Raw genomic sequence first — 17,410 nt, forward strand, 5'->3', positions numbered from 1 at the left:
GAGCAGTAGGGAGGGTGAGGATGGCACTGGCAACAAGATCTGGAACAAGGAGCTCAAACTGTGTTGCAGAAAAAGCAAATCACGCCTTTGGCTTCCAGTTGAGTCCATGGGTCACCACCGACAGATCGTTAATTTGTGCCATAGGGTGTGGAAGAGACATTACGAGACACCCTATATGTCAGGGGTGTAAAATCTTAGCTCTATGGAGCAAGAAAGCAATTATGGTTTCTGATGTCTAGTTTCCATGATTTGTCACCAAAGGTGACATATTTTAATGAAATTTCCCTAATGCAAGTCAACACTTGGCAAAGCAGAATCAAACTTTAAAATGAAAAAGGTCCTTTAGCCATACAAGATCTTGAAACTCACTTAATGAGTTAAAGAGGTTAAACTCTGTTCTTTTTAACCTCAACCTCCCTTAAAATTGTAGCAGTGTATGGGGCCATAGAATCCCAAAAGCATGAGCTTCCAGGGCTGGAGGTGAGGACAGCCTGTCTACAGAGATGAGATATTTACTGAGAAGAATGTGCTGCTGATAAGACTGAAGTGTTTCTCAAATCCCATCTCCCTTCAAAAATTCTGTCAAGAAGAGGCCAGCACCACAAGTAAGCTACCCATTTTGGAACTGCAAACACTTTGAGATCTAAAGAAGAATAAAAATGAACAACAACAAAATAAACAAACAGACTCATAGATAGAGCACAGACTGAGGGTTGCCAGAGAGGTGGGGGTTTGGGGGACAGGGTGGAAGAGGTAAAAGGATTGAGAAATACAAATTGGTAGTTACAAAATAGTCATGGGAGCATAAAGTACAGCATAGGAAATACTGTAGGTAATGGTGTAACAACCATGTATGGTGCCAGGGGGGAGCTGGGAATACCAGGGGGAGCACTGTAAAACACACGACTGTGTAATCATTGTGCTGTGCACCTGAAACTAATATAAAATAATATTGAATATGAACTGCAATGGAAAATAATAATAACTATTTAATTAATTAAATGGTTATGACAAATGCAGGCAGAAGAACGATAGTTTGTGTGGAGTTCGAAAAAGGTGATTGGACAGGAAGAATTTGCAATGTTTTTCCACCTCTGTCCTTGGCAAAGACAATCTCGAGGCACATGTGCTTGAAGGTTTCCGATAGGGCCAACCAGGTATAATTTTACAGGTTCCATCAGAGTTGATAGCACTAGAGAGACATATATACCCTTCGTGGTGACTTAAAATGTGTATTATAGCTTTTCACTGTCTTATGAACTTGATTAACATGGGTCAAGTGGGTTTTGATTCATGCTGAGACTGATGTGTCCTGAGGTCATGTCTAGGCTGAATGGGACAGCGGGTCTGCCCAACAGCTGGAAGAGGGCTGCGCGCATTAGTGCAGCCCTGAGCATTAGTGCAGGGAGAGAGTGTGAGGCTCATGAGCCGAGTACAGGCCATTCCAGCTCCTAAACCCTTATAGAACTGATAAAATCAAGAGGCAGAGATTGGACATAAGTTCTTATTTGACTCTGCAGGGCTCAGTCATCCCAGAAGGATCAGGCAGCTCCGGTCTTTATTTTTTTAACTCCAGTGACAGCTATAACGACTGTCTTAACTCCATTCGATTATAGCCGAGACAGTGCTGTATGTCTTACCATATACATAGTAGAAAAAAATCTATATTGATTTTCTAAGTAAAATCTGTCAGGGACATTTTGTATATATTTTGGATCCTGTACCCTTAGGGCTTGGAACACCATAATGTCTGGTGGCCAGTAGGTGCTTAATACGTTTGAGGGATACAGGACGACAGACTGAATGAAAAGATCACTGGACCAACCCTGGTTTAAATCTCGGCTCTGCCACTCACGACATCTATGACTTGGACAAGAAAAACTTTAATTTCTCTGAGCCTCAGTTTTATCATTTGAAAAATGGTCATACATCTACCTAGCAGGTTATTGTGAGGATAAAGTGAGAGAATCTTTAGAAAGTGACCTGGTACAGGGCTTCAGGCATAAATAAATGCTCAGTACATATTAGTTGAATCTCATCTAAATATAGTTTTCTGGGGGGGAAAAACTCTGTAAACAGAAATACAAAAATTTTTCTCTCTTTGTTCGTCACAATTAAACCAATGGTCAAGCAAATCAGTTTAGGAGTAACTGCTGGGAATATTAAGGATAATTAAAGTTATGCAGGATCCAAGAGGAACTTAGATCTTCCAGAACCAGGAGGGTTCCCAAACGCGCTGCCCATGGGTGAAAATGGGGAAATGCAAGTTTGTGTCAATTTCCCTAAACATGAACCTGAGGGGCTCACAGACTTCGGAATTACTGCACATACCTGTATGTCTTCAGGTGATACTTTCTATCTCTTATCATGTGAGGTGCTCGAGAGAGAATGGCATTTCGTAAAATTTTTCCAGCTCTGAGGATCTTCTCCGAAGGGACCTGGATTTCAACCAGGGGGGAAGGAGGGGAAGAGAAAGAAAGAGAGTTTAAGAGGCAAAATAAACCAGGTGGATCCTTAAATCACTTTCTAATCTGACTCTGGCTTGAAAAACACGACTCATTCACACATTTACACTTTTCACATGTGTAACTGTTTCGTGTTGCGAACCAAGGCCCCCTGCGCATTTATCGTCTCTGGACAGTGTGCCTGAGGCTGCCTGGTGCGGTGCTCTGCCCTGAGGACCACCGCCGGTGGTTACTGATGGCTCATCAACCCACTGACATCCCATTACCTTCGTAATGGTGTGAGCAGGACGAAGAGGAACGTGAGGTTCAATGAGAGGTGTCTGAAAAATAAAACGTTACAGCAAAAAGAAATTAAACAAAAAGTTTACTAAAGAAAATTATGGGTTGGGGAATAGCAAGAAACATCCATTTTTATAAAATTAAAATAGAATTTAAAAAAAAAACCAAGAGATAAAATCTGCCTGTAGAATTTGAATGCACAGGCATTCAAAGGGCAAAGTTAGACCATTCGATTTGCCAAAATTTAAATATAAATTATTAAAGATGAAATAAACAGATAGGAATGATGAAATGTTTGTAGGCTTAATGAGAAGGGAACTGATATCTACTGAAGGCATCAGAGCAAAGAAAGCAAAGCAAGATAAACATGAGTAGACATTAAAATGACCCATCTCAGGGGCTAAGGGGAAAGTATTGATTTAGGATCAAAAGGAGTGACTCCATCCTCCATCTTGTAGTAAAAATTCTTTTTTGGCAATTTGTATTTTAAGAAAGAAATCTTAACTTTTAAACAATACTTGGCAGTTGCACATGTTCAAGTTCTTAGAACGCATGGGCAGCTCGTGTGCCTTCCCCTTCACCCACACGGCAGGGCACACTTTTCAGGGCCCTGTGACTGCCAGCACAGCTCTGGGATCTGGATCAAGCCCCAGTCCTCAGCCACATCCTTCCGTGAAGGCACTGAACTGAAATCCCAGAGCAATGACTTGTTACACGGCTATGCAGTTGAGTGCCCCAGTCCTACTGAAATCCCTTCTATTTCTCTGAAATATTTGGTAATGGCATTCCCAAAAGGAGGAGAAAGTTAGATTGGGCCAAAGGTACTAGAACCATCAATACTACACTCTTTATGCCACTTCCAGAAGGAAAGACAAGATGGTAGGGTTATTTATGGGGTTGCAGTGGGCAGAATAACGGCCCCCCAAAACATGCTATGTCCTCATCCCCAGGGCCTGTGAATATATTAGATTCCATGGCAAAAGGGACACTCTAGATGTGATTAAATTAAGGATCAGAGTGGGAGATTATCCTGATGCTTCCAGGTGGGTCCAATGGAATCACATGGGGCCTTAAAAGGTGGAGGAGGAAGGCAGAAGAGCCGGAACCACAGAGGCGGCAGCGTGAGCAGGACTCAGCCCAATTTTACTGGCTCTGATGAAGAAGATGCCAAGAGCCAGGGAACGAGGGCAACCTCTAGAAGAGGGAAAAGGGGAAACAAGACATGGATCCCCGCAAGCCCCCCAGAAGGACCTGACCTGCTGACAACTTCACTTTAGCTCAGTGAGACAGACCCACTGTAGACGTCTAAACTACAGCCCTGGAAGGTCTTTAATTTGTGTTGTTTTGAGCCAATAAGCTTGCAGCTACTTGTTAGAGCAGTCACAGAAAACTAATACAGACATTATTGTACCGTATATTAAAACCCCTGTGTTTTGCAAATAGAAGCCATTAAATAAGTTGGTAGGTATTCACTCTAACCCTAATTTTATATAGGACTATATAGATATAATCAGTGGGAGAAATAAAAGTTGATACTAATTTTAAATACTTTACCTAATACAAACAGATATGTATAAATACATACCTATCTTTTTATCAATGATACATTTCAGGTGAGTTGATTCTTTTAAAATTATAATAGCATTAAGGAAAAAGTGAAAAGACTACTAAGTGTTAAGACAAGAACAGGTGGGACACATTTACTTAGCAAGACTGAAATCGCACTGAACTTACTGACAGATTTTCATCACCTTGCTGACACCTAGTAAACTTTCTTTTTCCCTTGAAATCGCTACAGCATAGGTGTCGGGCAATATTATGGTATTTCAGCGGTATACTGCTTACAACCAGCACAAGCCAACAAATGCCAGTCTGGTCCCATTTAACAGTAGCTTTACACAGAGACCAACTCCCCGAAATAATTTGTACTCCCTTATGACAGAACTTGCAGTGGGAGAGGGACCGTGAGCTTCAGGAGTCCCCATGCTTGTGCCACCTCCTCAAAGACGGAAGAGAGAATTCTGAGGGGCCAAGTCTCCTGGAAAAAAACATTGGACCGTGCCAGGCCAGCACGCCCCAGCGCTCGGGAAATGTGTGCAGTTAAAACACACTGGTGCTTTCTGAGTTGTGAGTTCTCAGTACTCCTGCTTCCTGACTCTTCATGTTTCACAGGATGGTGTCTGCGTCATGTCTGGTTATACACCCAGATTGTAGAGGCCTTTGGTTATTCTTGGGACTAGTAGTAGAAGCGCATTTCTTTTTCCCGTCTTGGAAGAAAGAGGTGCAGGTATACATGGTCTAGAGTAGATGGATGTGGCATTAACTTCTAAGGTGCTCTTTCCCTTCTCATGAAAAAAAGCTACTTTCCTTTGCATTAGTCTTTGAGAGGCTGGCTGAGGAGGAGGTCAAGGTGCCCAGGCTTGAGGATTACTGACGAATGTTTATTCTTCAGTTGGTACAATGAAACATTATTGGAAAATTGCGTCTTTTTGTTTGTTTCTACAGAAACGGCTATATTTTACCAAAATGCTAACAAGTGGTACCGAGGTTAATTTATTTTGTTGGATAGTTCTCTTTTTGGTGCCTGGGAACCCTGAAGAGGAGGTATTACAGAAGCAGGGGAAGCACCAGACTTCAGCCAGAATCCCCTCTTTGATTCACAGCGGGTAAGGGGGTAAAATGCACACGAGGCTGTCTTTCTGCTGGATGACCCTAGTGCCAGTTCCGGGACCTGGAGGCGGTTTAATCTGCCAAAAGGCAGCATTCTTAGAACCTTCCCTGGCTCAATGATTTTAGGTTTGAGGGCAACATACTGAACCGATGCTTTGAGAAGGCTCAGTGCCTTTATTTGAATAAAACCTCCAAGGAAACATGCAGGGTGAAAGCGGGGGGAGTTTTATTTGGGGGGAATAAATTATTTGTCTTTGAACTCTACTCAGTTAGGCAAGCTCCTGTGTTCCGAGAACCATGCTGGTGCCAGAGCAGCCACACTGTGCGAGACAGGGCATTTGTGACAGGTGGGCTGGGTCCCTGGAACGGCCACCTGCTTACACTGGTTCAGGAACGCCCCCAGCATGAGTGGGACTTGATTGCTCTTGTTTGGACTTACTCATGTCCTTTTCCGTTTCCCCGGCTTTCAAAGAAAGTTCTTTTGAGAATTTCACCTTCGCTGTGCGTTAGGGAATAAGGAAAAGCATTTCATTTTACAAAGGATTAGGTTCAACAGGAGTAGGTTTAACATTAGGCTAAAGTGATTCAGGAGAGCAGCAGCCTGGTGATAGGCCTGAGGATGAAGACAAGGACGGACAGCCGCCCTGAAGCCGAGACCAAGCCTTTCCTGTCACAGGCCCTTTATATGCGGTGCCTGCCTGTGTACGCTCATACGTGTCATCTCCTTGTTTTATCATTACTCTCAATTCTTTATTGAGAAAGCGAAGGGCAGAGACACACAGGGACTGGCTTCCCACGAGTAACTGGAAGAGCCTGGAGGGGTGGAGTCCTGCATCTGTGCTGCAGGTACAGTGACTGCGACCCACCTGGGTCATCTTCTAGAGACAATTGTGCTCACCCTTTGGAAGGATTTGCATTCTGTTTGACTCAAGTGCATTGAGAAAAAAGCACTTAAACCCTTCGAGGCCACCAGATATCAGACTTGATCTTAACAATTTCCAGCAATAAGTACAATGACTTACTGAGATGGCAGCACCATGCATTGTGCTTGGTCTGACTTAACTAATTTTGTCATTGAATAAATCCAACGTGTAACATTGGATGAGTTTAAGGTATACAGCAGTGTTCCTCTGACACATTTATATGCTGTGATAAGATGGCTGATACAATGATGTTTATCATCTTACATACCTATACACAACGTTACTGTCTACATTCATTGTGCTGTGTGTTATATACCTCTACGGCTTATGCGCTACTTGTTACAAGTCTGTACTCTGAAACACCCTCCCTCTTAGTCCCCTGCCCCACCCCCAATAGTTTCTATTTTACTCTGTTTTTATCAGTTTAACTTTTTTAGGTTCCACATATAAGTGATATCATGCAGTATCTGTCTTTCTTTGTGTGACTGTATCCCACTTAGTACAATGTACTCAAGGTTCATCCACGTTGTGAAAAACAGCAGAAAACCCTCCTTTTTCATGACTGAATAATATTCCATCATATATATGTACCATGTTTCTTTTACTCCCATGTTTATCTCAGCATTATTCACAATAGTTAAGATATGAGAACAACCCGAATGCCCATCAATGGGTGAAGAGATCATTTAACTTTTTAAAAAGCAAATTTGTGACCATAAAACATTTGTCACTGAGGAACTGCCCTACCAGGGGTAAGAAACTACACCAGGGACATGGGTAGAGGTCAAAGTCTGGGCGAGAAAGTGGATACCACTCAGTACTTCCCACAGAGGGAATTTAATGCCCAAACTGGCTTTGTCAGTAGTGGAAGAGCTAAGCCACACAGGTGACTGGGAGGTCACCCGGATGTTAGCAAAGCAGGAATCCTCTGGCACGAATAGAAGGAGAAGGGGGCATGACCAGAGCCAGAGCTCGGTGTCCTGATGGAGGTTGGAACCCAACCGGAAGAGCCTGTGGGTCCAAGAGGTGTGGCGACCATTGGAGGTGCTGCCCTACCCTCCCTCCCTCCCTCCCTCTGCTGAGTGGGAGGTGACTCCCTCCTACACCCATTTCCCTCCAGTCAGAAGCCAGAAAAATAAGGAAGAGAATTTCATTTTATACACGATTAGGTTAGAAGTAGCCTGGTAATAGCAACAAGACGATCAAGGCAAGAAAACTAGCCTTAAGAGCAAAACCAAGGGCAAAGGAGTCTGGGAAACACTCTGCAGAGGCCGGCCTCACTCGAAACGCACAGCAGAGCACCAGAAGGCAAGGACTGCTCCAAGGACAAACAGGGCCAGGACTGGCCCGGCAGGGGGGCCGCCGTGGCCACAGCGTGGAGGCGGGCTGTGGCATCTCTCTCCCAGCCCTCTCCCAACTCCATGCTCCCCGGGCACTCCCTGTGTTGGGCTGCAGACAAGAAAGGTGGACAGTGGACGAGCCCAGAGTGAGCCTCACGAAGGCTTCCTTGGTTTGCCTCCCAGGGTGGCCTTGTATTTCGACCTAGAGCCAGAAAACACATATTACCAACGGGAGCTAAAAAGGAATGGACTCTTCTCCAATTAAATTTCATACATTTCCACACATCAATCATGTGTTGAGAATAAAAATTCTTCCTTCTCACCTAGGCATGAATGAGTCCAAATCAGGCTATGAAAAGATGATCCTAAAGAACTGGGCCGAGAGAAGAGATAAAGGCAGAGGTATTCAGCAGTCTCTCGCTTTTCTTGGCTTTCTCCACTGAAGACTTCCCTCAGGATTGACCATAATTGATTTTTGTTTGTTTCTGGAGAGCAGATGCATTCTACTGCATTTTATTATGTTTCTATTACTACTGAAAAGGAGAAACAGTAAGGGAAAATATTTCTTTTGGCACCAGGGCCAATTCAGAAATACTAATCAGGTGATGAAAAATGAGTTTAGCCTCCATTACGGGGCACACAATAACTCCCCAGCAGATCACAACGAGGTATAAGGCACTGTAATAGGCTCCGTGAGAAACCGTATTCAGGCCCTTTTGAAAACGGCTAATTCTTTCTACTCTAGTACTTGCTCACAGAAGCCTTGTGCAAGGCACAACATTTTACGGCAACCGATAAGAATGACAAGGTAGATGGAGACACAAAGCTCGGTGCAGAATTCTGGGAGCCCAGTGCAATACAAAGTCACATAAGTCCGTACCCAATTTAATTCAAGTATTTGATGAAGGCCTATGGTGTGCAGAGCCACGTGTGAGGCTGAAGTAGAAGATGCTGATAAAGCACTTGGACTACGAGAGCTTTTGATCTCGTAGGGAAAGCAAAGTGTCTGTGAGCTAAATAATTAATGAGACAACCTGCATCAAAATAAAAGCAACAATGTTCTAGATTTCACACTGTCTCTCTCTCTCTCTCTCTCTCTCTCTCTCTCATTTCAGGAGAAAAATCTCTAGAAAGTGGGGAGAATAATATTCAATGTTTTAGTGAAAAAGATAAACTTTTAGGAGTCACATTTCCTTATTTTGGCATTTTGAAATGATACAACTAAGACTGTAACTATCATCAAAGTCATCAATCTTGGGTTGACTAGATAAAATTAAAGTAACAACTAAGTCAAGCTCATGAGCAGATTTCACCACTCTGAAATAACTACGTAAGTTTTTCCATTTGTTAAATGGAAAAATCATCTATAGACCTCTTTGGCTTCTATCTGTAGGCTTTTTAATTTTTTAAGTCTTTCCTAGCTTAAAATTGGCTTATAGATTTCCAGTTTCAGCTCCATGTATAGAGGTTACAAGTTCTTACTCTGATCCTTACAACAAGAAAAGTGGAATGGAGTGAAAATAACGACTTCTCTCGGGCCCATCGGAGGCGTGAGGTGGCAGAGGACCTGCCCACCCCCCCAAGGTGGGGCGAGATGGGAATTCAGAGGGCCCATGGCAGAGGTTTGGCCACCTGGAACAGAAGCCATGACCTGGTGGGAATGTTTAAACTGTGTTAGATTTATTACACAAGGAGACCATTGGACTGAGGTGGTTCTGATGCCCTGGCAGCTTGTGCAAGCAAGCCAAAAACCTAAGCCTGTACATGCCTCAAGGGAATGAAATTGAAACCTAAAGGCAACCGATCTCCAACAGCCAACCAGGCTAGAAGCTATAGCCAGTTAATTTCCTTGCTTTGCTCCTACCTCTCCTCTGTACAAGAATCTCCCTGAGCTCCTGTCAGTACAGCACTTCTAACCACTTCCCGGTGGGGTCTGCCAGATTCGAATCAACTTTTGCTCAGCTAAACAAAAAATGGCTAGTATGCCTCAGTTTGTCTTTTAACAATGGTAATTTTGCTGCATTGCCACAGAGACTGAATGTAGAGTAGCTTGAGAGTGAGAAACTCCTGGGGGTTGGTCTTAGGTGGATCCCCTCGCTTTTGTGAGTTATACCTCCTAGAACGGTATCAGGTCTTCTTGGGGAAGAGCTGACAAAGACCTTGTGGTTCTGGCAGGGAGAAGGGAAGAGCAAGTATTGTGAGCCACACCCAGGGCGTCCTAACAAATAAAAAAGACTTCACGAGAATCTCAACCCACCTGGGGGAAGGGCATTTCTCTGCCTGCAGTCCCCTCTAGCCTTCCTGTCTCCCTTAAGAGACAAAACAGGAGCCAAGAAATAATTGCAAAGATCACAGTGCAGAGACACATGTCTGCTAAATGACTGAGATTTAATCATGAGATTACAGGATGCTTCCCTTCCATTATACGCCCCAACCATGCCAATGTAAAAATCATGGATTTAAGGAGCTGCAAGATAGAGACTCTAAGTTACAAAATAATCAGGGGATGTAAGAAAAGCATAGGTAATATAGGCAATAATGTTGCAGTAACTCTGTATGGTGCCAGTTGGGGTACTCGAAATCTTGAGGGGAACACTATGTAAAGTATACAACTATCTAACCACTAAGCTAAGCTGTACACCTGAAACCATACAAAATAAAACTGGAAGAAAAAAAAGAAGATGCGGTCGGTACCTATGGAGAAGTTCTTCAGGAAGCACAAACACAGCAGATGAAAACGAGGGCACCGCAGGGATCTGAAGTCTCCGGCTTCTACGGCCACAACAAATATCAAACACCGCTCAATCTCGAACCAGATTTACATAAAAAACTCACACCAGGGCCCACTTATCTCAGTTCCTCTTACCCAATACATCACGTCTGTCTTTCATCCAAAACTACAAGTCATGCAACGGTGAGGAAAGACACAGTCCAACAGATGAAGTAAATGTCGGAGCCAGACCCAGATTTGACCCAGAGTTCGGGGCTGTCAGACAGGAAATTTAAATGAACTGCGATGAACACGTTAACTATGGAATCGTATTCTATTAACAAGACTAATAAAAAAGTAGACGATATGCAGGAGTATATTGGGTAGTGTAAGCAGAGAGATGGAAACTCTAAGAAAGAAATGTCTTCCTTCCCTCCCCTTCCTCCAGGGAGCAGCAACAGAGAGGGAGGCACAGAGGCGGGTGGGAGAGGAAGAAGGCAGACCATACCCCTCCACCAAGTGCTGGAGCCCCCAGCCCAGGGTCCGCAGTGACTCCGCTCCAGCAAAAGCTGGAAGTTAAAAACGATCCAGCCAGTTATTTTGTAGATATTAACAAACTGATTCTAAAGTTCACAGAGAGGTAAAGGACCCAGAACTGTCAACACAATATCAAAGGAGAGGAATGAAACTGGAGGACGACGCTCTCCACTGCAAACCTCACTGGGAAGCCACAGCAATGGAGACAGCGTGGTGCTGGCAGAACAGCAGACACCTGGAGACAAAACGGAGCGCTCAGCAACAGACCCACGCAAGTGGCCCGTACAAACTGGCCTTTGACCAAGAAGCTAAGGCAACAGAATGGAGAAAAGGCAATCTTTCAACAAATGGTGCTGGAACAACTAGATTTTTCACATGGAAAAAACATGAGTCTGGACACAGAACTTACACCATTCACAATCAATCATTTGAAACGGGTCATAGACCTAAAAGGAAAATGATGCAGCATAATACATTTGTAATAATACACTGTATAAAATAATGGGTAATTACTGAGTTAGCAAGTTGTGTAATTCTAGTTTGAAGAAAAACACGTATAAATATTAACCTACTCCATGGACTTTAGAGAATGTCCTCTGGGCTGTGCTAACATTGATTTATTTGGGTTACAGTACTAGGTTGGGGCTGCAAAATGTTTCAAATGAGATTGGTCCAGTTAGGGTCATACTCTCTGACACAATCTGAGAAACTACAGAAACTGCTTAAAAATAAAACCAGCTCACTACAAATGATTTTCCTACAAATGATTTTACTGCTTTGAAGATTCATCATTAATGCATTAGATGAAAAAATTTAAAGAACCACTTGAGGAGTTCAGTGGGCAAGTGAGCATGGCCCTGAATTTCTTATTTTGAGGGGTGTACAGACTGTTTCCAACAGATGTCTGTTGTGTCCTGAGCAGACCGTTGGGTCTCTCCGTGTTTCCCGAACCCACTGCTGTGGGTACCTCACTGCCTGTGCCACAGCCGCTCATGTTTCTTCAGGGACAACACGAGCTCCTTCAAGTCAAAATTTGTGTTCTTGTTATCTTGGAATCTCCTTGGCACTTGGTTCCTAGATACTATTCATGAAACATTTACTTGACTAGTACGTGGAGAAATCTCTGAGGAGCATTTACCTGGCAGAGGTAGGAAAACATGGGGAAAATTTTCATCTTTCACTTCTGAAATTTCAGTTTTGTTCTTCGTGGTTAGCTGTGCAGAGGCTCAGTTCGCCAGATGTTAGCACATAATCTGTGGGCTGCTCTACCTTCGCTCCTTCCTTCCTCGGGATAACATTTCTTTTCAGTTCACATCAGTCATGAGGTGTTTCAGATCGGAAGGGAGAAACATTAATTTAAAGTTGACACTTTTGCATTTCTTTTAGGTCAAGGATGTTCTAGAAAAAGACAATCCCAGAGAGATGTGAAATTATGCCTCTCCAACATTTTGACTTTCTCTTATTTGCTCATGATAGGCACAAGATACATTTTGAATTTTCTCTGTTTGGGTAAGTATTTCTGAAGGTTTTATGGACAATTTTGAGAATTCATACAACTGATGGAACCCTCAAGATGCATATACATACCTATATCCAAAATTCTGCTTATAATTTTGGGGGTTGACAGAATTTATAGACTTCCAGAAACCCACACACACAGATCCTAAATATAAACATGTGTTTTCCTAACACCCCAGAAGTCCACTATATAAAAGCCCAGAATAATATGCATATATATTCACCAAAAGACATGTACTAGAATGTTCAGAGCACAGCTATTCACACTGGTCCATCAACAACAGAATGGTCAATAGAGTATGGTAGGTCCCACAATGCAATGACAAAAACAATCCACAGCCATATGCAACAATATGGATAAACCTTGCAGGGGCAATGCTGAATGAGAGAAGCTGGGTACAGAAGGTGTGTGCCAGGTGACGTCATTCATCTAAAGAATAAAAACAGATTCCCTTAGCTGGAGGAGTGGCCAGAAGGGGCATTTCCTTCTGGAGTGGTGGTAATGTTCTGTTGCTTGATTTGCGTGCTGTTTACATGAGTGTGTTTGTGAAAAATGTACTGACCCAACTGACATGTGTTCATATTTACATGCTAAGCTTCAATGAAAAGTTAAAAGAAAAACCCTACTGTAGGACAACAAATGAACTGAACCGTCTTACCAAAAACAATTTAGGAGCAAATGTACTAACCCTCTGCCACGCGTAGAAAACGGGAGAGGAGACCCTGGGATTCTGAGAGTCGACGCTGGAGTGGCGCCTGCTCACCTGTGCTCCTGACACATGGCCCACAGTCTCAGGCAGCAGTCTGTCCCCTGTAATTGTCCTATGCAGGCGGCCCAAAGGGAAACGGAGAGAACATAAAGCACACCTAAAAAGCACCCAGCAGAAACATCACCACCCCCGCCGACCTCCACAGAGGGTGGTGTTCAGGAGCACCGCTGGGTCAGAGCGCAAGTCCGAATGAGGATGACCGCCTGGCGTTTTTACACCTATTCGTTCAGTCAGTAATTCTAGAAAAAGTTGAGAATGCCAATCCCAATTGTCAAGTGTCCACTGTTTCAACATGAACGACGCCCTCAAAAGTATGTAAACACGTGAAAAATTCAAACAAAGAGTATTAAAATTGGCATGTAATGAAATGTTTTACAGCTATTTCATGTAAATATTTGTTATACCTGGCAAAACATGTGTTTTTCTAGCAGATCATAAGGATTAATATAATATCAATGTACTTTATTGATGCATATATTCCATTGTAGATACAACACAATGACATTCTTCTCAGGTATTACACATAAGAAGCTCAATGATTTGACTCTAGAGAAAGTGAGAAGCAGTTTTTTTACAGCCAAATACAGGTTCCTGAAGATATCAGCTGAATCCATTAGAAGTCTCAGAAATTCTTAAAAATAGTTTTAGGTGATGTGTTAAATGCAAACTAAGTGACACACATTCAATGTTGTGTGTTGTGGAAACTCCACCATTCTGCAAGTGGATGAGCAGTCAGCAGATGCATACACTCCTCCAGGCAATCAGCACTGGGGACCACGCAGGGGGTTCCAAGGTCAGAGGAGTAGATGCCTGTGCCACCGGTGACAGCATGAACAGATGGAACTATATTCAGCTGAACCCTGTACACCTATCACCAAGATTGTATAGAGATGCAAGGAGAAGGGACAGCAAAAGCTGTCCTTGGTGGCTCAAGGAAGCCTTTCCAGAGGAGGTGGGATTTGAACAGGGTCTTTAGGATAAAAGACCTAAAGGCTAGATAGAGTGCAGCGTAGGCTAGAGCCCAAGTCACGGAGGTGGGAGTTTAAGATATCCCGAGTTTCCTAGCCTAGCTGCAGAATAGAGCTGGTTGGAAAAGGGGAGAAAGCAAAGGAAGATGCTACGTGGTAAGATATTACAGATTCAGCTTTGTTAGGAAGACTTGGGAAAGTCAGATTATCAATTGTGGTAAAGGCATATACTCAGTTATTGGGGCTTTTTAAAATTACAAAACAATGCATGCTTGTTGGACAGAATAAAAATATTTTAATCATGTAAACCATCACTCAGAGATAACTGTAATTACTACTTTGGGAAGTTAATATTAATCTCTTTTGTCTAAGTGTGGGTTTCCTTTTATTTTTAACTGAAAGGCAATAATACTCTAGGTAAAATTTTATATTTTCTCTTTTTACATAACACTAAATTATAAACAATTTCACATATTACTATGAATTCTTTATAACCATCATGTAAAAATTCCATTAAGTGTATATAGCATAAATTTAATGGTCCTGTGGCTGCATCTGTGACTTTTGAGTAATTTCCTGGACTAAATATACTATGAATTTGGGCAAAAATTCCCCTGGACCCCCTTGCCCCCACCCCGTATTTGGAGTTACCTTCTCAGAATCAAGCCCCGGCAGCAGAATGCCTAGGCCATGGGTTCAGGTTCCTGACACATACTGACAAATTCCAAAGCTTACATCAAAGGCAACTTGGATGGGACATTTCTTGAGAAACCCTTGGGAAAATGGTCTATTTTTAGCCTCTTGGATGTAGCCATTGGTTTCTGTATTAAGACTAATAAATATTAGTGCAGAACAAATTAATCAATTAAGACGTAAATTTCCAACAGGAAAACACAAATACATTTTCCTAACTTTTAACTGCATGCTTTGCAAAATGCCCCAAGCCATTATTTTAAATAGCATAAGAACTCCCACTTGGGAAAAGTAAAATAATTACCATGAAAAAAAGAGTTCTTTGTCCTCCACTTTGAACTGACAATCATGCACTCAATTGACTTCTGCACAGTCTTCTGCATGAAGGCATATTTGTATTAATTGAAAATTTTAAAAGATTTCCCCCCTGTCTCCAACAACCTAGTAAGTGAAAGCTGCAATAAATACAACTTTACTTATTGGACAAGAACATTCAAATAAATGACTTTGATAACTTCTGAAGACTCAGGAGCCTGAGAGCAATTGGGTATTTGATCTATGTTATGCAAAACTCCTGGAGTAGGAAAATCCTATTAAAGTTTTCAAGAAGCCTTTCAAGCCTTTGCAAAGCTCATCAAAACAAAAATCATCAAAGCCCTGAAAGCCACAGCATGTGAAACAAGGAAACAAGGTAGGAAAGTGGCATCCTGCAGGAGATACCAGGTCATTTCACGCCTGGCTCACAGGTTAGGTTCCCTAAACACAGTCTTCTTCTGTTCTTAATCACCGAGTCGCTCTGCTGCAGATGCCGGGTTCAGTTAGATGTGCAAACTGCCTAGCTTACAAAGCCGAAGACGTAAGTAGTGTGATGTATTACACTTTTCCAAAGGGATTACCCTCATGTTTTTCTTTCTCCCCCTTTTTATAGTTTTCTAACTTTCAGAGAGTGCATAAGAAGAAAAACAAACCAATTTTCAAAAGCCTTGCTATTACTAGAGGAATAAAAAACTGATGGAGGCCTACGCATACGTTTCTACAGCTGACATTTCTGCCTCAGGGACTCAGTCTTGTTCATTCAAAGTAATTTGAAAGGCTTTAGAAGTACTTGAACCATCTGCAAGCATAATGTGAAGAAATCAGATGTTATTGTATTCTTTTATTGATAAGAAACTTAAACAGTGGACTTTTTTGTTTGGAAGTAGGATGAGGATTACAGCTCACTCTCAGGACAGATTATCACAGCATCTCTTGGAGAAAGGAGAAATGTTTGGCTGCATACAACAAAACACTAACAGTCCCTTGAAGAAAGCCATCAGCCAGGCTGGAATCAATCATTGTAAGATCTGGCGGTTAACAGGCTGTTTCCAGAGAAAGCAGCAAGGGTCCCATTCCCATCTGCTTCAGTTGCGTGAGGCTCCAGATTCTGGAAGACTCGGGCTGGGAAGGGAGCCATGACTTGATGCGGTGACAGGGGTTCCCTCCGGGCACCCATCAAAGATGATAACAGGGGACTCGTCTGCTTTCCTGTTTTCTGTCTCTCCTTCTACCGGTGCTGGAAACACCGCACGTCTCTGCTCTGGGCAGCTTACAATGGAAGAAACGCTGGGCTCATTTTAAAGTAGGTCTTTTTTCAAAAGAAATACTGAATTGTTAATATGTTACTGTTTTACCACTTGAACCTAAAGGGGTTTCTGAGAACTCCAAGTTCCATTCCTTTACACACTGGGGTCCCTCCAGAATGCAGACGAGGACAGGCGGACCACCAGGAACAGGCAGGCAGGAAGGGGGCGGCCTCCGTCCGATGTTCACATTTTGGCCAGAAGTGAAGGAAACATTCTCCATGTGATTTAATCTTAGTGTGAAAATATTTTATTGTAAAATTTCGCGAGGAAAATGCCTAGGTGAGTCACTATGCTTGAAAACACCATAAATAATTGATCTGTAATTGGTTGGCACTATCATTGCTTTTTCCCACTGTGAGAACTATTTCTCTCTAATTATCTTTAGGAATTTACACCTCAGAAATCTTATCACATTTTTAAAGGATAAGCCAGTGGCCGTCCTTATAAACACACAGACCAGAGAAAACTCTGAGACTACACAAGTCACACAAAAACCTTCTCAAGATATGAAAGCAAGATACATATAAGAACAAAAAGTGGGGTGAAGCACAAGACAGTAAAACCAGTTTCTTGTCTTGTGTAATTCCAGATTGTGGGCTAGGGGGAGCTGTTCCATTCTTTTCTCACCTCCTCTGTTCAGGTGCTTCACAATAGGTCCAGAAAAGGGAAGAAAGAAAGGAGGGTTTGTAGATTCATGCCACAAAAAATCCCAGGTGCAGAGAAGGATAAGATTAACATTTATTAAGTGCTGAGTGCTTCACATGAATTACCTTATTGAATATTCGCCAACAACACTATGATGAAGGTCCTCTTGTTCCCATTTCACAGATGAGGAAACTGAGGCTCAGGGACATTATGTCCCTTGCTCAAGGTCATAGAGCTGACAAGTGGCAGCCCTGGCACATGAACCCTGTA

At 42.6% G+C, this 17,410-nt stretch overlaps 1 protein-coding gene across 10 annotated transcripts in view; it reads right to left on the reverse strand.

Moving 5' to 3' along the window:
- Positions 1-17,410, reverse strand: part of RAPGEF4 (Rap guanine nucleotide exchange factor 4) — a 287,261-nt gene that overhangs the window by 86,361 nt on the left and 183,490 nt on the right. For 8 of the 10 annotated variants that reach the window (XM_037044441.1, XM_037044444.1, XM_037044443.1 and 5 more), the window contains 2 exons: positions 2,732-2,785; positions 2,332-2,438 (listed from right to left, as the gene is read on the reverse strand). In XM_037044441.1, coding sequence (XP_036900336.1) covers positions 2,332-2,438; positions 2,732-2,785 — 161 coding nt within the window. The remainder of the gene's footprint in view (positions 1-2,331; positions 2,439-2,731; positions 2,786-17,410) is intronic. The other 2 variants (XM_037044442.1, XM_037044448.1) reach the window with 1 other exon arrangement.

This window comes from Sturnira hondurensis, unplaced genomic scaffold (genome assembly GCF_014824575.4).
Source record: "Sturnira hondurensis isolate 20B ecotype Veracruz unplaced genomic scaffold, ASM1482457v3 Scaffold0004136, whole genome shotgun sequence".
Classification (NCBI taxonomy): Eukaryota; Metazoa; Chordata; class Mammalia; order Chiroptera; family Phyllostomidae; genus Sturnira; species Sturnira hondurensis.